This window comes from Telopea speciosissima, chromosome 4 (assembly GCF_018873765.1).
Source record: "Telopea speciosissima isolate NSW1024214 ecotype Mountain lineage chromosome 4, Tspe_v1, whole genome shotgun sequence".
Lineage (NCBI taxonomy): Eukaryota > Viridiplantae > Streptophyta > Magnoliopsida > Proteales > Proteaceae > Telopea > Telopea speciosissima.
This window is the reverse complement of record NC_057919.1, coordinates 22,229,713-22,255,945: the sequence shown is the minus strand read 5'-3', so window position 1 is coordinate 22,255,945 and position 26,233 is coordinate 22,229,713. Positions and strand designations below refer to the sequence as shown.

The following is a 26,233-nucleotide window of genomic DNA, read 5'->3' as shown; positions in this document are numbered from 1 at the left end:
TCTTTTTTGTTTACATAATATACGTAATGCTCCTGATCAGTTCATATGTTCTTTATATGGTTCTGGACTTATCACTGGAATAATTGATCTAATCAAGATCAGTTGTTTTTTTATCTTCTTCATTATGTCTCAAATATGAATCTGTAGTCGAATATAATAATTTTCTTTTTCAATTTTCCGAGAATTTAAGGAACCCTACTGTTATTCTTGCTTGGTTGACTGCGGTATAAACCTATTGATTTAAGAGAGAATCCAGTTTCCTCTTAAATTTTTTTGTTCATCCAGGCCTGTAAAGCCTATGATTCAGATTTGGATCAGTTTCTCGGTTCTCTGTCTCAATTCTGTCTTACATTGGTTTTTCTTTGTCTTTGACTACTTCCGTTTAGAAATGTTTGCTTCTTTTTCTTCTCCCCCCCCCCCCCCCACTCCAGTTCCCCTATTTTTTTCCCCCATTTTAGCAACCCTCTCTCATATTTCCCTTAAATGAATAAACCTGTTCTGCATTACATCCACTTCCTAATGAGGCAAAAGTTACTTGAACTAAAATCCAGCAAAGATCTCTATATAAAAGCCAAATATCTTTTAGCTTTAGTATCTTACTCATTTTGAGGAGTCAATTCATGGACGATTTGGTGGCACCATTTAGTTTTTTTTATTTTTTATTTTTTTTTTAAATACTTTTTAGGTTAAGCTGCATTCTGGACTATGGCAGGTTTTTGGTAGCATGTGTTCCTTTATAATCTAGAATAATTGTAACTACTGCAGGAATGCTTTTTGACCAATGACCTTGTCATTTGAGACTTTTCTACAGTATAGATATCTGTTGTTTTGCTCTAGAAGCTATAGGGGTTGTTCTTTGTGACTCTTATTAACGTAAAGTTGCATGTCTATCCAATGTAAAGAGAAAAATTAAGGTTTTCTATTTTTCTTTTCTTATTTATTTTAGTATATTTTCATTTTTTTTGAATGTATGAGAATAGGTAGAAGTTCTAGGTTGGATTGTACTGAGTGAAACCAGTAAAAGCTTTTAGTTCTTAGTTTTCAACTTCCGTGACTCATTAATCTTTATCAACTATCACAGTTAGCAAGTTACAGAAACAAAGAAAGATCTGTCCAAGTTGATGTTTTGACTTCTAACTAACTGATTCCTAGCAAGTAGCAACCATCCAAACTAAGATAATAGCATTTGATTCCTTGGAAAGACTCTAATTCATATTCTAAATTATAGTGATCATTTAGGCATTACTTGATCCAATAGGTGATCGGCCTACCAAATAACTGTAGTTTGGAGCCTTGGAATTAATCTATGTTGTTGGCATGTGGCTTTAACTTATATGCGTTAGAACTTTGAAAGTCCAGCACTACATAAACAGAATTCCTTCTTTTTTATTTTTCATTTCTTTTTATTTAGATGTTAAGATAGAGCATGTGTGTGATTCTTGAACATTCGCAATTTTAGAGAAGCCAATAAATTACAGTTGCTGATGGAAAAATGGAAATTCTCACATGCTGTTTCTATTGCAGGTAAACCTGAAGTGTCCACCGTTGTCTATACGGCAGGTGAATGCATGCAAGAATTGATAAAATTGTGGAAGGAATTTGAAGCATCTCAAGATAACAAAACTGATGACAATGTTCGTAATGGCCCCACGCTGGAAATTCGGATACCAGTTGAATATGTTACTGCCACAAATCGCCAAGTAAGTGCAAGTTGAGGATGCGTATTCTAAAGAAGTTGAAACGATATTTCTGTCTTTATTAATTAATTAGTGCATGTGATTTAGAGGTATTGATTTTAGCTGCTCCTGCCTTATCTCTGATTATACACCGAGGAGTTACTGAGTTAGAGCATTGGCCTACATTATTAATAGTTTGGGAATTTCGTGTGACATGAAAGTTGGTACTATTTTGGAATCTTGGGTATTCTTATTACTGTACTTGAATTTATTGAGTAACTAATAGACTATAGGTAGTGCCTAACTTTGTTTGAATCAGCCAATGGGTTGGTTGGTCAAGGATGATGTGGAGAGGCCATATTTGAACATAGTGTAGCTTACACTGCACAGAGACCAAAAGAGAGAAATAGAACTGAATGATAATAATAGTATCATGAATCGGCAATTGGTCAATGAAGCCTTAAGCCAACTACTAATCATTTTTTCAGGTCTCATAATTTTTTAATTGGCAATTGAAATTTTTATTAAAGTGAAAGGATTAGCTATTATCTGTGGGTGTGTACATAGGATGTTAGATACAATTGTTGAATATATCCTCTGGTCTATCTTGGTTTTTTTTCTTTGGGTGAATAAAAAAATTCATTACCAACAAGGAAAGGAGATTAGTAGGGAGGGAGAGGAGGGAGAGGGCTACAATACAAATAAAGCAAAACCCAATCCTCAGGGAGAGGAGGGAGAGCGCTGCAGAAGGGAGAGACACACCCTAGGACACAACGATATGCCTGTTTCTTGGGGAATCAACACTACTAGAGGAGAGCAAACCCAATCCTCAGCTAGCCTGTTTCTTGGTTTTTATTAGCATAATTTACTTGGATAGCTTCACTAGTGGATACTGTATATGATTTCTCTCTTATATTAATTTTTGTAAGCTATCTTCTATATATTTTATGACATACTAGTATACTACTAAAAACCCAAGAATTTGCCACTTTTCTTCTCATTTTTCCCCTCCTTTTCTGTTCTTTGTTGCCATGATCATTTTCTTTGTCTTCCTTCTCCTTTCCCTTGTTTTCTTCTCCATTTTCATTTTTAATCACGTATATTATAGTTTATACTCGTGTCTATTGCAGTTGTCATGGTTCATCTATTTGTAGGCCATGTTCTACAACCATCAGAAAAAGAATGTATAAAACCAGGGGATCCCTATGGGATGATGCTTAAAGGTCCATTTACATGAAGCTCTTTCTAATGCAAAAGAGGGATTCTAACTCAACTAGGGTTCAGATTCCAATCATCCTATGCCTAGGATATTCAAAATCTTACTTGTAATTGTAAAGGTAGAATTTGACATCAAATAGGGAAGCAGCAAGGTAGGATCCAATTCAAAATGAATAAATATATGAAATGGATAAAATTTCCAGAAAAGTGGAAAGGATATGTGTTAAAAGTTAAATCCAATTTGATATTCTGTGAATTCAAGATTTCTGGTCTATTCTACTTGTAAAGGATATGAGTTTGTTGTTGTTGTATCTGTGTAAGTTGCTTTTGTTCCAGTATTTCACTTGTAAATGCCACTCTCATAATGTATAGGGTGTTTTATTTGCATATCGGACTATTGTAGGACATGGTGATATGCCTCAAGTTCTTTAACCAATCATTTAAAGACCAGTACCATTAAGGGTCCATATCAGTTTGGATCAAAGGATTGGTTGACTCAGTGAGCAAAAACTACTGTTGTTAATGGGTCAGCTGATCGCTATATATAATACATTAGATTGGTCCAATCCGGGGTTCCGGATAAGGATCAGATGGTCCAGATGATCCATACTGATCCTTAATAACATATGCTCAACCTTGAAACCATTGACCCAAGTACTAGTCTTTCGAACATTCTGTACGGAGGTATTCAGTTAGGTGCTATATGTGCAGGTCAGAGGTGGCCAGCTATGGGGCACAGATATATACACAGATGATTCAGATCTTGTTGCTGGTAGGCAATTACATAGAATCATTTAAGATTACAATTTGTACAGTAGTACATAAAGCACACTTTCCAGGATGAGTTCAATCATGTTCTTTCATGGATCTTGTTTGCCAGTTCTCATGCACACTGGTTACTGCCGCCCAACAGCAACACCTCCTCCACTTGCCATCCAAGATTTGCGTGCAACCATTAGAGTGCTACCACCACAAGATTGTAAGTTGCAATAAAATCTTCCCTGCATAGTGACTATTGTCTCCATTTAAGTTTGTGTGAAAAATCTACGAAGGAACCTAGAAAATGAAAATTTCTGTCATAACTGTTCGTCTTTATTTTAATATTATAGGGGCCATTGCTTAGAGCAAGGCTAAATGGTTCAGGCTGCCAGGGAAAATGCCCGGGTTCTAGTCTTGAGGGTGGCCACTTTGCGCAAAAATGCCAAATGTTGGGACAGACTCCAAACTCAATCCTCCCAGGACCCTGCATAAGTGGGATCAGCACGGGGTAATGGCCCTTTTGTTATTTTAATATTATGGATGCAGATTGGGACTCTTGTGTTTCTATAATTTTCTCGGACTCTATATTTAATTATAATCTTCTAAATAAATTAATATTTGTTTTTTCAGTATCCATAAAGTATACCGTCCTGACTATTTTATTTGGTTTTTATTGTCTAAAATGAAATGGGCTTTGCATGACCAAAACCGTATTTGACCCTTTTTGTTATAATTTATTGAATACCACAACATTTCAACTGCAACAAGTGTGACAAAATTTTGATTCTTGCAAACTTGGGAGTATGGGATGACCTTCCATGTTTTGTTGCTGGTCTATCTGTGGGGGTTAAAGTATTGCCTATTACTATCGAAGTGCTAAACCAAAGGATTGTTGATATTCCATAGACCTTCTCTTTTGTGTTTAGACAATGATAATCATGTCCAGTAAGTCTTTTAGGAAAGCAGTAGAATCATAGGGTCTGAATTTTGTATCTGTGGAATTTCTGTATATACTGATGAGGCAAAGATATGAGAATTTTTTGTTTCTGATCTGCAGTCAGTGTGATATATGATTAACCTTATTCTGTGATCATATGGTGATGTAGGTTACACATCTACATTGCGAAACAATGTGCGTTCCCGTGCCTGGGGTGCTGCAATTGGTTGTAGTTATCGTGTTGAACGATGCTGCATTGTTAAGGTTGCTATACTTGATGCCTTCTGTTTCAATTTTGTAATAGCTTTAGTTATTTGAAGTCCTATTTCAGTGTGTAACCCTTAGTAATCATCTTATCTTATTGGCTAACCTTCTTATCTGGTCTGCCTTCCAAACTTCTTCCCATGCTGATGCTTTTATGCAGAAAGGAGGGGGGACCATTGACCTTGAGCGTTGTCTGACACATACATCAGCCGTGGAGCCTACTCTGGCTCCCGTAGCTGTTGAGCGCACAATGACTACAAGAGCTGCAGCATCGGTATTATCCTGCAAAATCTTTTTCCTGTTCATTATTTTTGTGAAGCTGTGGAACTAGGAAGTCTGTGGTCAACATTTTTTTAAAGCTTTTCTGAACATTTTGATGGGTCTTGTTCATCTGCTTGTTTATTTTCCTGGTATGCATTTTGAATTTTTCTTTCCTTTCTTTTGGTTCTTGGTTTGTGACGTTGTTTATGAAGTTTTATAGTTCTGGTGATTGGTAGAACTTTCTACTTAGTTCCTTATTAGGTATAGAAATCTTCCTGACTATATCATGCACCATTTAAGAATTCGAACATCCCTTCCTAAAACAAAACAAAGAGTTCCTTCTATAAGTTGCTTCTGCTAACCAGATACATTAGCACTATAAAGTGCAGTCGGTAAACCAGTTGCATAAACAAACCTTGAGGCTGGAGCATTTCAAGCTTTAAAAGGTGATGTTTTTTTTTAGATTAAAGCAGCAGCAATGGCATCTATTCTTGCAGGAAACCAACATTTTGAATATAGCTTGGAATCATGATATCTTAGTCTTGTTTAACAAACGGAACCAAAATTGTGTGGGATGGACAATTTATGATCTTGGCCTTGTAGAAAAGTGAGAGAAATAACTCATATAATGATTTTAAAATTCTAAATAAAAATTACTTATTCAAATTTGTGCCTGCATAACCTACTTTAAATCTACTATCGATTTTAGTTTCCTAGTCGGTTTATGTTACCTTATTAGTTATGGTCTTATGGATTGGTTTAGGGTTTTCCTTTTTAATGTTTTGAGTCTAGTAAGGGGGTCCAGCCTTGTACACAAATTTGATTAATGAGATGTTTACCCATGGAACAAAAACTCGCGAGATCTCGCAAATATCTCGCTATTTCAAAAGCTTGAGACGAGATGATGGTCGAAATCCCATTTTACCCAACTGGGTCGAGATTTCAACCCAAACACCATTATATGAGTGCCAGACCTGACAAGATCTCTGTGGTTTTGGTCGTCTCGGTGGGAAATCTTGGTATACAGACACTTATTTATGTAAACCTTGGTATACAGACACCTATTTATGCAAACCTTGGTATACAGACACTTATCTATGCTTTCAAAACAAAGCTTTGCAACAAATCCAAGATTGTTTAATCTGATTTATATTGAAGGAGTTATGTATTGGTCAAACTTAATTTGGTGTGTGCGAATGCTGTCAAAATCGCTCTGAATGAAATTATTATTTTTGGGCATCAAAACAAATTAATATTTTACCATACTTTTGGTTTTTAGCAATGTTTTACCATATTAAAATTTATGGAATTTTTAGATTTGAGAAAAACCTCAGCATTAGAGAGTTGAAAATTGCACCTATCGCCAAAAATCCAGTTTTTGTTCTTGAACTAGAGGGTTGACTTTTTATCCTTTTTGGATATTTTTTTTAAACTATTTTTATTGGATTCAAATAAGGGGGGTATTTGCTTATTTATGAATAATATGATATTAGGCTAAGTGTCTGTCCTTGTTTCTCACTAAGTGAAACTCCTATTTGGACTTTGATTTTTTAAATTCTGATAGTGCCATTGTGTTTAAATGGCCCAAAATAGGCTGTATACCAACTTTCATGACCAAACTAGGTCTAAAACCCACCGAAACCAGCCATCGAGTTCCAAAAAAAATAAAAATTTACCCTAACTCGCCGAGATCTCGGCCCAACTCGTTTTTTTGCCAGGTTGAAACCTTGTTCTCGAGACAAGTTCTTGAACCTTGTGTTTACTAGAGCCTTTCTTTAATCTATGGAAGAGTAAGAAGCTCTACCGATTGGAGAGATTCTAATCTAGGCCTGTTGGTGGGAGATCAAAGGTCATATCCTATTCTATAATTTCTGTTTTCTTTTCTCATGTTAGTGTTCTTTCTCCTATTGCTATTAATGCAAGATCAGATCTGTAATTACCAACTAGACCTAATCTCATGACAGAATCTCAAGAACAAAGTCAAATCATTCAAAGTCGACAAGTCAAGAGAAAAGTCAATCTTCTCAGATGAAGGTCAAACTTTAGGATTCAATCACAAACTATGAGGATAGGCACCGTTTAGAACATAGGAGAGATATAATGGATAGTTTGAGAGTAATTAGAATAAGGGTCATTTATACACACCACCCCTGAGGTTTAACAAAAGTATAATTTTATCCCCCAATTTTGGATAATTCTGCGTACCCCCCTGAGGTTTATAAACGTTAACAAATACACCCATTCCATCAGTTCATGACTAACAACGTTAAAAATATGCTGTGAACTGACAGAATTACCCTTACAAGAAGAAAAAAATAAAAAACAAACCTACAACTGATCTTCCCCAAAATTGATTAGGGAAGATGAGTTGCAGGTATGGGAACACCATGGAAACCGAGACAGTGGCACGGCGAGCGAAGGATCCAGAGCGATTTGGAGCAGAGTCTACCCAAGCCCTGTGACATCTTCCCCAAAATTGATTTAAACAAACACACCTGGTTTAGTAGAAGAGATTCTTTCTCCAATGACTTTACTTTTCTTCCGGTTCCTGTAAATTGTAACGACCAACATGTTACGAGGGGAAAGAATTAGGCATAAATTTAAGAAACTAGAAACAACAAACCCAATAGGTTTGATATGAAACTAACTGAAAACCTTGAGAGATTAAGAGACCCAGAACAGCTATGATAATAAGCACAACAGTGTGACAGTAGGAGCGACCCATCGTTTCCTTTGGCTTCGGATCTGCTCTCTCAGGGCTTTATTCCGTATTTATACGAGTAGAGAGAGAGAGAGAGAGAGAGAGAGAGAGAGAGAGAGCTGGGTATCTTAAGAATACAAATTATGTGAGTCCAAAAAGGCAAAAACCGCTCTTTGTCGATTCTACAAAACTTTTTCTAATGTCAATCATCTGCTTGATTAAATGCCTTTGTATAATCGAATAACCACAATCCTCATTAACTACCATATTCTTATCAGTAAGTCAGCTCTTCGAAGTTAGAACTTGAAATACAATGTGATCTTTTTTTTGGGCGATAGATGTCAAAGGCTTGGGTAGACTCTGCCTCCAAATCGCTCCGGATCCTTTACTCGCCGTGCCACTGTCTCAGTTTCCATGGTGTTCCCATACCTGCAACTCATCTTCCCCAAAATCGTTTGGGGAAGATGAGTTGCAGGTTTGTTTTTTATTTTTTTCTTCTTGTAAGGGTAATTCTGTCAGTTCACAGCATATTTTTAACGTTGTTAGTCATGAACTGACGGAATGGGTGTATTTGTTAACGTTTGTAAATCTCAGTGGGGTACATAGAATTATCCAAAACTGGGGGGTAAAATTATACTTTTGTTAAACCTCAGGGGTGGTATGTGTAAATTACCCTTAGAATAATTCAAATCTGAGATTGAAAAAAAGTAATTGGTAAATCTGAAATTAAGTTTAATCCAAGCATTGGATTGGGCTCAAGTTGGGATCGAACACCACTCTAGGTAGGACCAATCAAACCCTCAAATATGACTTAAATCTAATGGTTAAAAGTAAGGGAAAGAAAATGCTACCTGGGCGCGTGCAGTGCACTGCCCCTGTGCCCAGACACGGGCACACGAAATGACCGCCGCACCCCCTGGATTTTCCAACTTTCCATGGGGGGTGTGGCGGTCATTTCGCGCGCCCCTGTGTCTGGGTGCAGGGGCAGTACACCACACGCGACCAGGTAGCATTTTTTTTCTCCCTAAAAGTAATTAAACAAACAAACATTAGATCTGAAATCCAAAATAGCAGAATTAAGGAGATTTTTAAGTAGCAAAAAAATTTATGGTCAGATTCCCTCCAAATCAGGGCATGGAACAAGAACTCGCCAAGATCTCGGTAATATGTCGGTTTTTTGAAAAACCGAGACGAGATGGTAGGTGAAATGAGAAAATTGCATTGTCTCACCGAGATCTCGATCGAGATCGAGATTTCGGTGGTCTCGGTCATCTCGGTAGGAAATCTTGGTATACAGACACTTATTTATGCCAACCTTGGTATACAGACCCTTATTTATGCCAAAAACCAGGACAACCAATTATTTATGCCTAATACCATTTTATTTCATTTACTCGCAATATTATTCATAAAAAAGCAAATACCCCCGTATTTGAATCCAATAAAATTAGTTAAAAAAATCAAATTCCATACGGATAAAAACTCAATCCCCGAGTTCAAGAACAAAAATTGGATTTTCGGCGGTAGATGCAATTTTCAACTTTTAAATGCTGGGGTTTTTCTCAAATCTATAAATTCCACAAATCTTAATAGGATAAAATATTGCTAAAAGCCAAAAGTGCGGTAAAATATTCATTTGTTTTGATGTCTATTCAAAGTGATTTTTGACAGCATTCGCGCACACCAAATTAGGTTTGACCCGAAACATTACTCCTGCAATATAAATCATATTTAAGCAAATCTTAGATCTGTTTGAAACCTTTGTTGGAAATGAAATAACAAATATAAAAACATTTACTTAAATTAAATGATGTTAGGCATAAATAAGTGTTTGTCCTAGTTTCTAGCGTAAATAACTGTCTGTCCTGGTTTCCAACTAAGTCAAACTCCTATTTGTACTTTGATTTTGGAAAATCTGATAGTGTCATTGTGTTTAAATAGCCCAAAATAGGCTGTGTACCAAGTTTCATGGCCAAATTAGGTCAAAAACCCATTGAAACCATCAAATGAGTTCAAAAAAAAAAAGTGCACCAACTCGTCGAGATCTCGGCCCAACTTGGTTTTTTGGCTGGGCAAAACCAGTACCGAAACCGAGTTCTCGAACCATGAATCGGAGTCAAGTGGCACTCATGGGCATGGTTCAAGGAATTGGTCTCAGATCGATATTGGCCTTGGGCGATCCCGATTCTTGGGCTATCCGACACAGATCCCACTGGTACGACCTTAGGGTAAAAAGGTAATAAAATCGATTTTTATTAAGAAGTAGGGGTATCCACAAGATATAATCAGTGGTTCTCAGATTTAAATTAATACCAACAGAATATTAATAGTTAATGATATGCTGTGGAGGATTGTTTAACACAGATCAGACAATTAAAACGTAAACTAGCAGGATTGATTAATGATGAAGCAATTCAGTAATAAAAATCAGGAAAACAGAGCATGCGTGAGGAAGGAGGAGGATGCAACATATCTCAGGTTTCAGGTCTCTCACCCACTCTGTTTCTCAAGGGTATTTGGTCAAAGCAACTAAGCAATATCAATAAATAAAAAAATCGTCCCTGCTTTTTGAGCCTTACAGTGTATTTATAGAAATCAAAACAACTCCTACCCTAACTACGACAACTGAAAAAACAAAAAAACTCTGGTTATGATTGGAGTACTGTTATTAGCTATTACAACTTAGCTGAAATAAAACAAGAATTAAATAAACTAATTTGAACTAGGAATAGCATAAAGCTTATAAAATACTACTACTAAGCCCCTGTGAGCTGGACAACTCAGCCACAGTTGGCTGGTTCGATTAACCCATGAACCAGCTCTATTTTAGATCTCGGTTCTTGCTGCCTTTGCTTCTTGCGATTACTATATTTAAGCCTATTCAACATATCTACATCAGCTATTGGTGTTTGCTGGGATTGATTTAACTTGAGTTTGGAAGGATTAATCATCATCCTTTACTGCTGTCTATATACTGTTGATGTCGGGAGTTAAAATCACTGCAAGGGATATACCCCAAATAGAGGCTGGCGGCTGCCCTGTTTAAGGCCTCTTTTGCTAAAAACGAGATTTGCTGTATTGGAGAATCTGTTCATCAGATTTCTCCCATACTTTGGGACATTGAAGCTCAACCATAAAGTGACCTTCTACCAGGTTTTTATCCAAATCAGATCTGCTGATCTGTTGTTATAAGATTTCACTTGATTTTGGATTACGGGTTTCAAACTTATACTGTTTTGGCTGCTGTGCTCAATCGGACCATTGGGGTATTTTGGGGATTATTGATTCTTACAGTTTGGAAACATGGGTCAAAATCTGACCTTCATCGGATAAGGTTGACTTTGACCCTAATGTTGACCTAAATCTGTTTTAGGGTTTGCTTGAGGTCCTGTAAAAAGGGTGTGTACTCTGAACCTAGGGTTCATCCTATCTACCCCTCCACCCCAATGTCCTCCAAAGTGTTCCTTTTTAAGTGTTTACTTTTTTGAAAATTTTCCATCATTTTATTGCAATAAATCAAGTTTTATTTATTTATCCTCTCACATGGAATAAACTCACTTTGTTAAGTTTTCTGATCATAGCCATTTAACAGTTAATAACTTTCTGGCATTTATTCTGTAGAATGCATTACGGCAGCAGAGATTTGTTCGAGAAGTCACAATACAATACAATCTGTGCAATGAGCCTTGGTATGCTTCTTTCCTTCTCTTTGGTAGTTTTAACTTTTAATTGATGACTTGGTTATGATGTTTGTCGTTGAGTTTAGTTCCATAGTGCATAGTTAGTTGGTGTCAAACTAGGGATTCTATCTTTGTTATTTTAGTTAGTGTAAGGAACCAAGAAACACAATAAAAATTTCATTTCTTCTTCTGGAATTCTGCGACTGCAATTATTGTTGTGAGAGTAGAAAGCGGAACATCATATATAAGCACTGGGGGCAGGTGGATTGAGCTGAATTTGGATCCAGGTGGTTTTCTAGCTAGATTAATTTGTAGAGTTTCTTATCTCTTATGTAATTTTTTTGGTTATTTTGTTTTGTTTTGGGTGCGGTGGGGTGGAGGGTGTATGACACAGACATACCACAAGGTTTTGGTGCAAGGGTCTGTTGAAGGGTTATGTGGTTTCTTGTTGATGTCTTGTATAGGCCATGTACGTTTTTTTAGGCCAAGTGCCCAATAAAATTATGTTATTCTAGGCAGAAACAGAAAAGATGTATCATTGATGTACTCGACATTTATTATAATGACAAGAGTCTTTTTGGCTGATAAGGGGGAAGAAAACCCATGAGGTTTAGGTGTCACACCCCGGCCCGGTTAGTAAGGGCAAGGTGTGACCGAATGCCAACTGGCATTCAATCGATCCACAGGATCAATTAGTGCAGTACTCCATATCATAGTTCGTAAACACAGTAAATCATTGCAGTGGAAGAGAATAAACAGTAATAATAACAATAATAATAAAGGAATCAAGTGATAACTGAGTAATTATATTAAGTGAAACCTGTGATACAATGTATAGTTCTCAAAAGACACCACAAGTACAAACGTAAAACTGTATCTACATATTATACTTCACAAAAAGTTTATAAACACAAAAAGATTAGCCTGCTCCATCAGGCCAGATCAAGTGAACGCGCATGCATTGCATCCGCAGAAAGCTTCATGAACTTCAAACTTCTGCACCGCACGGTCTTCCTCGGTGTGGAAGTCAGAAGCAGTAATATCAACATCATCTGGTTTCTCAAAACCAGCAGCACTATCTGAAAAAGAAGAGGTACCACAGGGGTGAGCTCCACTGAGCCCAGCAAGGGAAACATGTAAACACAAGCACATAGTCCATGATGCATGACTTACATCTAAGAATGCTACTAACATCAATGTCTAGGTCTCATGAGGTATAAATGCTACTGTAGTCATAGTTATCAAGGCAGCAAGGCGACCACGGCGTTTGAGGGCCTTCCTAAGCGCCTTGGCGATAGGGCGACCGCAAGGCAGCACCTTGGCGAACAAAGCGTTGTAGTGTTCTGTTTTATTATATAACCATTTTATTTGGCACAAATAACATATTAAAACTTATATAATTCTACTTCTTTGCCAAATAAATACTAAAGAGTCAAACCAATGCAAGATATTCATCAAAAAATAAATTAACAAACTAAGTTCATCATATTATCATAGCAATAATGCAATATAGCATATGAAAATAATGAAATAGACTAATGAGGAATAGAATAAGTGAAGCACTGAGACTGGAAAGAAAAAAAAAAAGACATTTACTGGCTGGAAAATGCTGCTGGAATGGAAGACAATAGTGCCGGACGATGTACGAGGCTGCTGCTGCCAAAAGGAAGAAACACAGTCACAGAGAAGGTTAGAACTTAGAAGAACAGGGTTTAGACTTTAGATTTTAGAAGAAGAAAAGACAAAAAAAAATGGCACTTCTTACCGTGGAAGTTGGAGATGTCGCCGACTCGCCGGTGGGGGTGGAGATTGAAGATGTCGCCGGTGGGGACTGCCGGACTAGGGGTGGAAGCTGGAGAAGAGGGACATGGAAGTGATGGAACAGCAGCAACAATGCAGCATAAGAAAAAAAAAAAACGAAAAATAGAAGAGAAGAAGAAGAAAGGCTGAAGATGACTCACGGATTTACCTTTAATGGAGTTGTTGTCGGACGCCGGTGGAGGTTGAGGCTGGAGAAGAGAAGAAGAACAGTAGGGCCGCAGGGGTTAGAACTTAGAAAGGGTTTAGATTTTAGAAGGAAAAAAGTAAAAAAAAAAAAAAAAAGAACAATACTTACAAGGCTGCCGCTGGAGATGTCGCAGCCTCGCCGGATGCCGGTGGAGGATGGGCATTGAGGAAGTGAGGAGTGAGGTTTGAGTGTTTGACGGAGTCGAAGTCGAAGACTCGAAGTCGCCGCTGCTTCTCTATTTTTCTTTCACAGTCCTCGACTCTTTTTCTTTTTCGTCTTTTTCAAATTTTGGGGTCAAATGGGTTTGGGGTTAGACTCGTGAGAGGGTTAAGTTGATTAGTTGAATCGCTGTAGGTGTTTTTGTTTTTTTTTTCTTTTTGTAACATATGATTCCATGCTTCTCAGAGCATGGAACCAAAAGCATCACACCAATCAGATTATATCAATTAGAATATCCTAAATTACATTAAAAAATTAAAAAACAAAAAACTTATTTAAAAAAAATACATAAGGCGACCGCCCGGAAGCATAGGCGTCCTAAAGCGACCAAGGCGACGCCTTGGAGACCATGGCGCTCGATTTTGCGACATACGATAAGGCGTTCTATCGCCTTGGACTTGAAAAACCGCCTAGACGCCAAGGCATCGCAACGCCTTGATAACTATGACTGTAGTAGGTATGATATTCTCAGTCACGGAATGAACTCATCGGTCTTCCCAAGAATACCACTCTACTACGATGGGAACCCGCCAGTTCCGGAATATACACATCAGACCCCGACGAACCCCCAGTGATAACCCTACTGTTATTCCCATTCCGGTATGTACTCATCAGACCTGGGATAGTGAATGACACTCCGGTATTAACCCTTTAGACCTGCCACATTTTATCCAACACCTTACCCCTGTTGGCAAGGGTCGTAGCATTTGGGTTAATGATAGCCTAACTATATGCATTTCTAAACATGATGTTATATGAGGCAACGATAGATAGTAATTTAGAAGTCCAACATCATTTCTCAATACATCACAATAGATCATAGTAAAAGTATGCAAATGCAAAAATGCGATGACACCTATGACATGCATACTTCTAATGCAAAGCAAAAGCTATAAAAACTACATGAATATACTATTAGGATGCTGGATGTAAATGGCAGCCAGCATAAATAAAAATTAAAGAAGAAACATTCAAAAGAAAGTCAGAATTCCCTTACCTGTACTGGAGATTATCCCTAGACAAATGAAGCTCCAATACACACCAAATACCTCACCACTTGATGTTATTAGTCCCTAAATAACCAATATATAACAAACATTAGGTCTAATATAGTCCTAGGTAAAAGCCTAAGGTACCCAGAAACCCAAGCCAAGCCAAAAGGTAGAACCAGATTCAGAACTAGCTGAATCCGGTTCAGCTGGCAGTAACTGTTTTGGGATCCAAAGTCCATGGATCATTGAAGTATGGGGCTACTTTCCCAAAATTAGTTTAGGGCTTTGATAGATTACGGCAATTGGAAGGTTTTGACCCATTTGCATGTAAGATCAGATTAGGGTTTCAAATAAAATTTTAATAATTATTAATTTCTGTAATTTTTCTTAAGAAAATGGCTGAAATGAGAGAAGGAGATGAGAGATTGATATGACAGCGTGGTTTTAGTAACCTACCAAGCTATAACTAAGTCTTAAGTGGGGATTTTATCAAAAGCCATCTAAGCTATTTGGTCTAGGCTGAAATAGGTCTTAATTCTAAGAAGAAATCAGCATGACATATAGAGAAAAGGTTGAGAAAATAGGGATTTAGGGTTACAGGTTGTTCCTAGAATAATAAATTGGTTAATTAGGTCTTCAATTTAAGGTTTTGAACAACCCAATCTAGGGTTCATCATATTAGGGTTCATATGGGTCAATGATTCATCCATTAGAGAAGAGAGAAGAGAGGAATTTGGGAAGAACAGTTTCAAGTTTAGGAGCTTTACCTGAATTTAGAGTGTTCTTGATGATGGCAGCCCCAAATCCCAAGTTCCAATTGAATCTCAAGGTTAGATGAGAGCAATCCCAGCTTTCCTTCTCTTTTCCTTGGTTTTCTTCTAAGCTCCCAAGGCTGGAACAATTTCTATTTGGTGTAGAAATGAAATCCTAAGCTAAGGATTTCTTATATAGGAAGTCTACTAAAGGCTGTTTGTTACTTGTTAATTAGAATCAGTTTTTAAAATGTAATTTCCTAATCTGTTTTTAAAGTAATTTAATTACTTAATTCTAATTTAAGATTTTAAAGGTAATGGAAGTGGGCCTGGGTATGTTGGCACCTAAGCAGTCTAGATCTACAAAGGGGTGTGGGTCCCGCAGGTAAAATTTACCATTCTACCCCTAGTATAGTAATTAAACAAGAATAGTATATATATATACATAGAATGGGGTTCTTACCTATATACCAGCCTAGGATATGGTGAGGTTTCGCATATGCTCGACCCAGCAAGTCTGGCATAAGAAACTGATATGCTGGAACCCGGCAGGATTTTCAGACTCAAGGATAGCTAGCTGTCCTGGCTCCTCGGAATCCTCCATAAGTGTGTCAAAGGATTGCTCTGAATCTACCACCGATGCAGCCCACAACATAGAGGCAAGCATAGACACAGACCCTGAACCTGTAATCACACAAGTTCGAAAAACTTCAAATTAGAGGTGGGTTTCACATTAGGCAATGAGTCTGGACCTCTGACTCATGACATTGATCTCTAGTCCTGTAGCATAAACCTTGCAATTCACTACACAAGAACATTTGAAAAGTGGGAAAACTGTAAAGAATCATAAGCATAGTTATAAAGATGGGCACCTAGGCGCCTTGTTGGCTGCTTTTCTATGATGCTTTGACATTTTATAAACAAATATGTGCCTCACAGCAATAAGAGTCCTAGAGTTGTCTCTTAGGCATATTCCCAGTGTATCATGATTCATGGCTGCATTCTCTAACAGAAATACAGAATCATAACAAAGTATAACTAGTATCCAAGGCAATGTAGGAGATGAAGAAAGGGACGGAGGAGAAAGAAGAGAAGATGTAAGAGGAAGAGAGCAGTCCGATAGGAAGAGAGGTTAACCATACCAGTTGTCAAACACTTTATTTATAATATTGTAAGTTACTACTGGCAAAAAAGACCGCAGCTTATGTTTATTTACACATAAGACCCAGAAATAAGAAAATTTATTATAGAACCCCCCCTGGGTTATGACAATTATTACCACTCCCTATCAAGCTGGGGCATAAATATCATCCATGCCCAGTTTGGAACAACCTTGAAAAAACATTCCGAAAAAAGGCTTTCGTAAGCGTATCACTAAGTTGGTTTGCAAAACTAACTAAAGGAGTAGAGGTCAGCTTTTGCATCATGACATCTCAAACAAAGTGACAGTCAACCTTTATATGCTTGGGGGGGGGGGGGGGGGGGGGGGGGGGGGGGGGGGGGGGGGGGGGGGGGGGGGGGGGGGGGGGGGGGGGGGGGGGGGGGGGGGGGGGGGGGGGGGGGGGGGGGGGGGGGGGAGGGAGTAAAGAGGGAAGAGAGAGGAGGGGAGGGGGGGGGGGGGGGGGTTGGGTGGGGGGGAGGGGGGAAAAAAAAAATAGGGGGGGGGGGGGGGGGAGGGGGGGAGAAAAGGGGGGGGGGAAAAAGAAGGAAGAAGGGAGGGGTTTGTAGGAGTAAAGGAGGAGAAAAAAGAAAAAAAAGAGGAAAGGGGAAAAGGAAAAAAGGAGAGAGGAGAGAAAAAAAGAAAAAAAAAAAAAAAAAAAAAAAAAAAAAAAAAAAAAAAAAAAAAAAAAAAGAAAAAAACAAAAAAGAGGGGTGAGGTTTTAAAAAAAAAAGGAAAGAAAAAAAAAAAAAAAAATAAAAAACAACCCCCAAAATATCTCTTGACATTGATATAGAAATAAGTAACCAACTTATTAAATTATTATTAAAATCTGAAAACTTTTTAGATTACTAGCACTTAAATAGCAACTTTATGTCATGCCTAATATTTGGTGAGAGAAAAAAAAAAAAAAAAAAAAAAAAAAAAAAAAAAAAAAAAAAAAAAAAAAAAAAAAAAAATTAAAAATTTAAAAAAAAAGGTTTAATTTTAAATTTTTTTTTTTTTTTTCCCCTGAGACTAAATGAGCTACAATGCCCAAATGTTGCCTCTATGTTTAGTTCACAAAGTCCTAATAGCACTATGCAAACAGGGTTTTTTTTTTTTTTTTTTGCCAGAATTTTTATGTTTATCTGGGGGGGTCTCTTAGGTTACATGCTTCAAGGCATAGTCTTTTGCCTGTAATTTTGTTTGTAGATTTTGGGGGGAATAGCGAAGAGATTAGGGATTTTAGGGGGGGGGGGGGGGGGGGGGGGGGGGGGGGGGGGGGGGGGGGGGGGGGGGGGGGGGGGGGGGGGGGGGGGGGGGGGGGGGGGGGGGGGGATTTTTTTTTTGGGGAATATTTTACCAGTTTTTTTTAAAAAAAAAAAAAATTTTTTTTTGGTTTTTTTTTTTTTTTTTTTTGGTTAATTTTTTTTTTTTTTTTTTTAAAAATCCTAAAAAAAAATTTTTTTATAAAAAATTTTTTGGGGGGATTCTGTACTTAAAAAAGTCGAAAAACCTTAACTTTATCATCTTTAATTCTAAGCAAATTTTGTCAAGAAACATTGTTTGAAATCTAAAAGAGCATTCCAGTGCACTGAGGGATGCTGGGCACGAAGCAAAATAAAGCTTTGAAAATTCCAATACCATCAAGACAATGCATGCCAATACATGGGAGGGTGTATGATTGAATTATGCTATGAAATTTGACTTATGGCCATCCAGATCATGCACTATCTATCCAACAGCCAGAATTGGCACCTCATTCTTCTCTTGGGTCATGCAAAGAATCTTTTGCCTTTTTTTTTTTATGCGGTGGAATAATCATTTTAGTTCTTCCCTCCCCTGGTGGGGCGGGTGGACCTCCTATTATTCTTTCTGGTCATCTTTAACTAATTTCGTTTCCATATTTGGAACTTGAGTTTGAGCTTCATGCCTCATAATTTCCCATCTATTTTTTGACATTTTCAGTTGAACCGTCACTTGCCTTGAATTATTTATTCTATGTTAGCTCTTGCCTTGTGGAAAATGCATAGAATTCCTTCCTCTTGTAGTTTTTTTCTTTTCAAAAGTTCCCTAGAAGTGTATTACAATTCTATTTTTAATTATTCATGTACTTATTGGTTGTATTGTTTGAGAATTGCTTCAGGATTAAATACAGTATAAGCATAGTTGCGGACAAGGGACTTAAGAAGCCTCTTTATACATCAGCTCGCCTGAAGAAACGAGAAATTTTGTATCTAGAGACACATACAAACAGGTAGGAAGTCTTCATTAATGTCAAGTTTGAACCTTTCTATAATGGACCGTGAAGGAGATGTTCAATCCAAAATTCCAAATAAATATTATGGGCAAGAGAACACTAACTGGTCGTGTATCCCTGCACCAGCATAGTAGCCAATGAAAGTGCGCACAGAGGCATGGGTTTGAATTTGATTTTCAATTTCACTGTGGGCTGAACGGTCATTTTGTGCACAGAGCCATTGGTTTGTGCATAGGCACAGGAACCACGCAACCGATTAGCGTTCTTTTTCCAAATATTATATGCATAAACATTGATAAAGTGTCCAGGTTGGTGCTTTAATCTGTGTTTCTATGTTTGAGGAAATTAATTCTAGTAGTCATATTTCAGTTAGTAAATAATTGACATAAACAAGTCATATGGAAGAATCTAACACAATCCGACATAACTCACTCACACGATAATCTTTTCTCTCAACGGTTAAATTTCCTTCTACATATCCTTATTTACAAAATATAAAATAATTAATGATATGTAAATGAGGTTTTTGAAGTCCTCCAAAATATAGACATTGGTAAGTTCTAACCTAGGAGTCAGTTTTTTAATCCTACTATGGGTTTTGAGTCAAATTTGAACCTGAGTGGGATGTGTACTATTTTGGAAATTGAAGTCTTAAGACTAATAAGTATTGATCGAATAAAATTTTAGTTTTGGTGGTGCATATTAGACATGTGAAACCTTAGGTTGCATAGGTTCTTTTTTCCCTCCTTCCCCCCCCCCCCCCCAATCTTAAATAACCACGTAAACAAGGTACAAGGTACTAAAATACACAAACACCAAGCTGGTCCATCAAAATTTGGACTTGTGGATAAAAATATGCGGTTGTGACAGAGGCAGTATTCATCTAATAAATCCTGCTTTTGTACCTAAACTCATATAATTTGAGTGGGACTCTTTTCCTCTCTTTTTGAACTCCCTTCCCATTTGCCCTTGTATTTTATGTTTTAATCCTACTGCCAAAGTTCCTTCCCATCAGTGTTCCAATTGTTTAAACTTTGTTCTCCACCCCCTCCCCCGGGGGGGGACATTTGCAGAGAAAAATCATAATTATAAATATTCTTATTATGGTTTAGATATAAGATTGACCTTCCTGCAAGCTTCAACTCTGCCTACGAAGGAACAGTGTTTTTTTTTTCCCTTCTAAAAAGTTCTAATAATCACATTTCTAACCCATTTTGTGTGTTTATTATTGTTGTAACATTCTTTGGAATGTTACCTGAAGGTATGAGCTCTGTTTCAATGGTGAGAAGATGACCAACACAATGACGACTTCTCAGGCATCTGCTGCAATGTCAGAAAAGCTTCGTAATCATAATTCACATGCCCAAAATGGTGAAAGAAGTGTTGATCGTGAGACCATGGTTGGTGTTTTCCGGTGGTCTCGTTGCAAGAAACCCCTTCCACAAAAAGTCATGCGTTCAATTGGGATTCCACTACCCCTTCAACATTTGGAGGTAATGCTTATAAATTTTCTTAGAGCCTCGACTCAGAATTCTTTCTTTTTGGGCTTTTCTGCAAGGGGGCCATGTTACATCTTGTCACCATGGTGCTGACATTTGATTTCTGTAACCATGTATTAGTTCTGCCACGTGGCAGCTCAGTTTGTGCTGACATTTTGTGGATGGCTAGACTCCAAGGTCTGCGCTCGCATGTCATGTAATCCCAACTGGGAGTTAGCCACGTGGGAAAACAAACCAATAAAAACTTGGAAGTAGAAAATAGGGCGTGTGAGGCTACCAAAGTGCATGGAAAAACATGGGAGGGTAAATGATTGAGTTGTGGATGTAATTTGACGTGACCACTCCAAACCATTCCCTAATATACCAATCTAACAATCAGCTTGCCACATCACTCTTACACGCCGTTGGAACAAATGGCCATGTTTGCAAAACATTTGCCACTGTACGTGGTGATGAGAAGCTATTGATTTCATTTTATACCAAAAGGTATCTTCTAAGGGCATACCCAGTGCTCGAGGCTTCCACCACTACGGGGTCTAGGGGGACAAAATTTTGCTGCTACACTTGTAGCAAGAATGTTCTTGTTACAAGGCTAGCAGCCAAGGTAATGGGATCTTAAAGGGTATTTTAGAAAATATTAAAACCTAGGAGGGTATTTATAAACCCAAAAGGAAAGTGAATTATTCCATTTCCTTGGCTGCCAGCCTTGTAGCAGCGAAATTTTTTCCAGTCTTCTAGGGAGGATCATAATGTATGCAGCTTTACCCCTGTTTTGTGGAGAGGCTGTTTCTCGACCTGTGACCATTAGGTTGCAATGGAGCAACCTTACTGTTGCGCCGAGACCTGCGACCACCAAAAGCCATTCTTCTAGTTCTTAAGAATTTACTTGAGAGTAACAGAATAGGGGAGTACATTATCTTTTGTTCATCATGCTATGAGGGAGGGAGTTATGATAGTTATTTATTGTTAATCTCTCTCCTGTGGTTGGCTAATTATGATTGATTAATTTGGACAGGTATTAGAGGAGAACCTTGTATGGGAAGATGTGCAATGGTCACAAACTGGTGTCTGGATAGCAGGGAAAGAATATCCACTTGCAAGGGTCCATTTTCTGTCACCAAATTAATATGATTTCTGATTTTATTTATGTACAAATAACTAGAGGTAAAAATACATATGCTTGTGTGGTGTGTTTTTTTTTTTTTTAAAAATGTTCATTAACATTTAAATTATATTTAAAGGTTTTAATTTTATCCTGGCGAACTCTACTTCCTGTTCCTTATTTTCTATTTCCCCCTTTCCTTTTATGCACTTGGCATTGATGCCATCAAAAGAGTTCCAAGAGACTCTCAAAGGCCTTGACGAACCCTTTGAGAGTCTCCATTTTGGAATGTCAAGTTTGACTGTCACTAGACATGGCGAGTGAGTCTGTTTGGTAGACCTTCAATGGCTCGAGTCTAGGTCCAGCATGTTTACGCGGAGATGGACTGATGCATTTCTTCCCTCTGCCATTTTGGGCCTCTCAGCTATTGGTATCACTGATGCCAATTTTTTTTTTTTAATTTCCAAGGTTTGAGATATGTAGATGTGAAGCTTATGTCATATATGAGTATTGACAGAGTCAGAACTGGATGAAAATATGGAACCTATAATGATGATGATTGATGAGGAATGGTTCCACTTCTTCTTCATAGCAAATAGTAGAAGCTGTGGAGTCGATCTAATTTGGTTGCAGAAGTTGCCTTTTAAGTATAAAGAGATTAAATACTCTCCTCAGTCGCAATGGGAGTTTTAGATCGGTATTAAATATAAGGATAAAGAATGCCAACTGGTTGCATAGCATATGCTGCCCTTATTCCCAGACACGAGTGTGCGAAATGATGAACAATGGAAGTTTTTTTCCCACGGCTACTAACTGCATGTTCCAAACATTGAACCTTTCTAAACCAACACGAAAATGACCCAGTTGCTTTTCCTATTTTCCTCAACACCCCCTATTAGTTTTGAGGAATTGCTATTGGATTGGTTGATTTGTATCGGTATCCAACAGAGGCCAATACTGATTCTTTATAAATCCCGTATTGATCCACGGACAAAATGTAAAAAATTAAAAAAAAATTAAAAAAATCAAATGGAATGATCTAGATCGGTATCAATCAAGATCTATATCATATCCAATACCGATTTCCAAATCCCTCCACCCACCTCCAATGACATTTAACCACCAGAGTTGATCTTCCATCATTCATGGAGTGTGAAGACCATCTTTGGGATATGGGGACCACACCCATGAATGGTAGGACTGGGAGATCGACTCTTGTGGTTAAATGTCATTGGAGAAGATCTGAATTCCCTCTAAGTCTCCCTCATCCCTCATCCCTCATCCCCTGCCACTTGGCTGGCATGAGGAACTAAATTGGTTAGGTGAATGCTGTCCAGAACTTCCAGAATCCAGATACGTCTGCACTAGATCACTTTTTTGCATGAAACGCTTCAGATTTCCGAATTTTTGGGCGGCCAAAGACATTTTAAACAATAATATTTCTTCAAGCTCACGTCTCCATTCTTCCATTTTTTTTATATTACACCGCTGTGCTCATCATATGATTCATATCCCCCAATTGGTGTTATCTCAGGGAGGGACAATCAAGCCGTCAAACCCATTTCATTATTAATGTCTGAGCAGAAAGACGAGGAAAAGTGCTTTTATTTACAGAAATGGGGTCACACTTCTAAACAAACTATTAAAGGAAAATTCGAGTTCTTTGATGCCAAATTGTTCTTCTCTCTCTTATTTTTGTAACCAGACACAGACACCCTCTCTGTATATCCAAAGAAAATAATGAAACAAGAAGTAAACAAACCACCAATCTCCATGGTGAAGCTCTTCAAGGACCAATTACGTCTCCTTAACTTTCTATCTTATTTACTCTTATTTGGTTTTGGTTTAGCCTTTGGAGCTATAGCTAGTCGCTCTATGATCAATTACAACTCATTCCTTTTTTTTGTCACCCAATCTTCTTTTTCTCCACCGCTACCGCCGGCACAGCCACTGGCGCCAACACCAGCAGCAGCAGAACAGCCACTACTGTCGATAACATCTTTTCTTGAAGGAAATGACACCAAGGTTCTGAGCAACGGATTGGAAGATTACTTGAAACCACCTGAGGTTAAGCACCACATGAACGATAGAGAGTTGCTATTGAGAGCTTCGAAGGTTCCTCGGACCCAACAGTTCCCATACAAGATAGCCCCAAAGGTTGCTTTTATGTTCTTATCAAGAGGGTCATTGCCATTTGGGCCTCTTTGGGAGAAATTTTTCAAAGGTCATGAAGGGATGTACTCAATTTATGTTCACTCCAATCCATCTTACAATGGATCGATTGAACCAGAAGGTTGTGTGTTTCATGGACGAAGGATCCCCAGTAAGGTCAGTTTATCTACATTAATCTTGTTCCTTTAATGTTATTAGAACAGTTTATTAAAAATGGAGTTTCAGAGGGCATAGTTACCATCTTTCATGGTTTGAGCCTTTGAAGGGTTCTTAACGACCTGGGGTAATCCATTAAACTAGGATTCTAATAAAATTTAAAAGTTTAATGAAGTCACATAAGCATGAGCTAATTAGATAATTGGCTTTAATTGTTGGGGTTCGACGAGGAAACAATGATCTCTCATAAGATGTGAATAGCCCGATGTGAAGCTTTATAAGGACATGTCACACTTTCCTTAATGTCTACCTTTTAAGAGTGAATTCTACATGAGTCCCAATAGGTGGTATCAAAATCCGGTGCATAACAATTTCGATGTTCCTCTGATGATGAAGAAGATCCCTTTTATTAGGTTCCATATGAAAACAATGATCCCACATCGGATGTCAATAACTAGGCTTATAAGGACTTGAGCATACTCTTCCTAATAGCTAGCTTTTAAAGTTGAGTTCTACCTGAGTTCCAACATTATGAAATTGAGAAGAATTCCACAATAGAAGCTTTCTATTAATTGTATCCCCCTTTGTATCATAAAAATCAATTCCTATTTATGATTTGCGAAAAAGATCTCTACTTGGTGGTGTTTCCTATGCCCTCTCATAGGGCACTGTGAAATGATGCCTCTGCCCCCTGGGTAGATATCTAGGCGTGCTCTCCTATTGGCCCAGACGCCTGTGTAGAAACCATGCAATCAAGTAGAGATCTCTTGCCTGATTTATATTATAAATTTAAAAGGGTGTTTTATGAAAAATCCTGTCCATGTTAATGCTTTAATGCACGCTCCCGTTGGTCCCTACCCTAGCACTAGGCCATGCTCCCGGGCAGAAAACTCACCCTCCCTCCCTCCCTCCCTCCCATAAAAAAATTAACATAAGAAATGACAAAATAGAGTCAAACCCTATCTATTGGTGCAAATAGGCCAAAAAGGCAAATGGACAATTAGGCCTTGTATCTCTCTAGTTCTTGGTCCAAATTTCTGTTTATTGTGCCTAAGGATTATAATCCAAAGGAACTAGTTTGACATGGATCTGACAAGTTGACTTCTAGAATCTAAGGCTGTGTTTGGCATGCATTTTAGGTCGATTTCGCATTCTCGAAAGATAAATCAACAAACACAACCTAAATATATGAACATATGGGATAGACAAAAAACGATTCCCTACAACCTATCCTTTTGAATTACAATATCAGTTTCTAATGGCTTATTGCTTCATTATTATTTTCTATGGAATCTCTCATATTTATTTGCCTTTAATTTATTGCAGGAAGTAAAATGGGGACAGTTTAGCTTGATTGAAGCAGAACGTAGACTACTAGCAAATGCTCTCCTTGACTTCTCTAACCAAAGATTTGTTCTCCTATCAGAATCATGCATTCCTCTTTTCAACTTCTCAACCATCTACTCTTACCTCATCAATTCTACTAAGACATTTGTAGAGGTTTATGATGATCCAACTGTCGTCGGACGTGGCCGGTACAACCGCCGTATGAAACCACTTATCGAGCTCCGACAATGGCGAAAAGGGTCTCAATGGTTTGAGATAGACCGTGATATTGCAATTGAATTTGTCTCCGACCATAAATATTTCCCATTATTTGGGAGACTATGCAAGCGTTCTTGTTTTGGAGATGAGCATTACTTACCAACATTAGTGAACATAAGATTTGGAGAGAAGAATTCAAATAGGACTTTAACTTGGGTTGATTGGACAATGGGAGGACCACATCCCACCAAGTTTTTTAGAACAAATGTGACCATTGAGCTTTTGAAGATGTTAAGAAGTGGAAGTGAGTGTGAATATAATGGCAAGACCACAAATATTTGTCATTTGTTTGCTAGGAAATTCTTACCCAACAGTTTGGAAAGGTTGTTAAGGTTTGCCCCAAAAATCATGAGTTTTACCCTATGACATGAGAGATGTATATGTAAGGTAGTTATTACAGTTGGGGTTGGTAACTCTTATAGATAATTAACAAAAGATTGAAAGAAGGGGGGGGGGGGGGAGGATTTTGGTTATCAGAGTTAGTGTCACACTAGTGGAAATTGTTTTGTGTTTGTAATAAGAAGAATTGTTCCTAGTGATAGATGACTATATTATTATCTCTTAGTTATCTACATGTCTCATTTGGAATGGATTTCCTTATCTATGCAGGTTGAATTCCAAAACAAAATAAAGATGTTCCTAGTGAATACTTAAGTGTCCAAATATGTGACTTCTCTTGAATCAGTATAGACACATAGAGATTAAGTATTCTGTTGTAAAAGAAGATGTTCAAGATCATCGTGTGACGATAAACTACATTGGTACTGAGAAAATGAGAGTCGGTCGATCCTTATACTAAAGGGTTCCCACCTATGGTATTTCTGGGACATG

General features: G+C 37.9%; 1 protein-coding gene and 1 pseudogene across 1 annotated transcript; both read left to right on the top strand.

Moving 5' to 3' along the window:
- The window catches only part of LOC122659876, a 34,961-nt pseudogene extending 13,370 nt beyond the window's left edge, over positions 1–21,591 (top strand).
- A 1,651-nt stretch (positions 21,592–23,242) lies between these two features.
- On the top strand, positions 23,243–25,768 carry LOC122659084 (glycosyltransferase BC10-like). Its single transcript, XM_043854236.1, has 2 exons — positions 23,243–23,797; positions 25,124–25,768. Exons 1-2 carry the CDS (start codon positions 23,243–23,245, stop codon positions 25,766–25,768), a joined length of 1,200 nt encoding a protein of 399 aa, XP_043710171.1.
- The last annotated feature ends 465 nt before the right edge of the window (positions 25,769–26,233 follow it).

What these genes read in the sequence shown, in the direction of transcription:
- LOC122659084 (XM_043854236.1), top strand. Translation starts at nt 23,243, where the DNA reads ATGGTGAAGCTCTTCAAGGACCAATTACGTCTCCTTAACTTTCTATCT. An exon ending in GACGAAGGATCCCCAGTAAG is followed by an intron (nt 23,798 to 25,123) that starts GTCAGTTTATCT and finishes AATTTATTGCAG; the next exon opens with GAAGTAAAATGGGGACAGTT.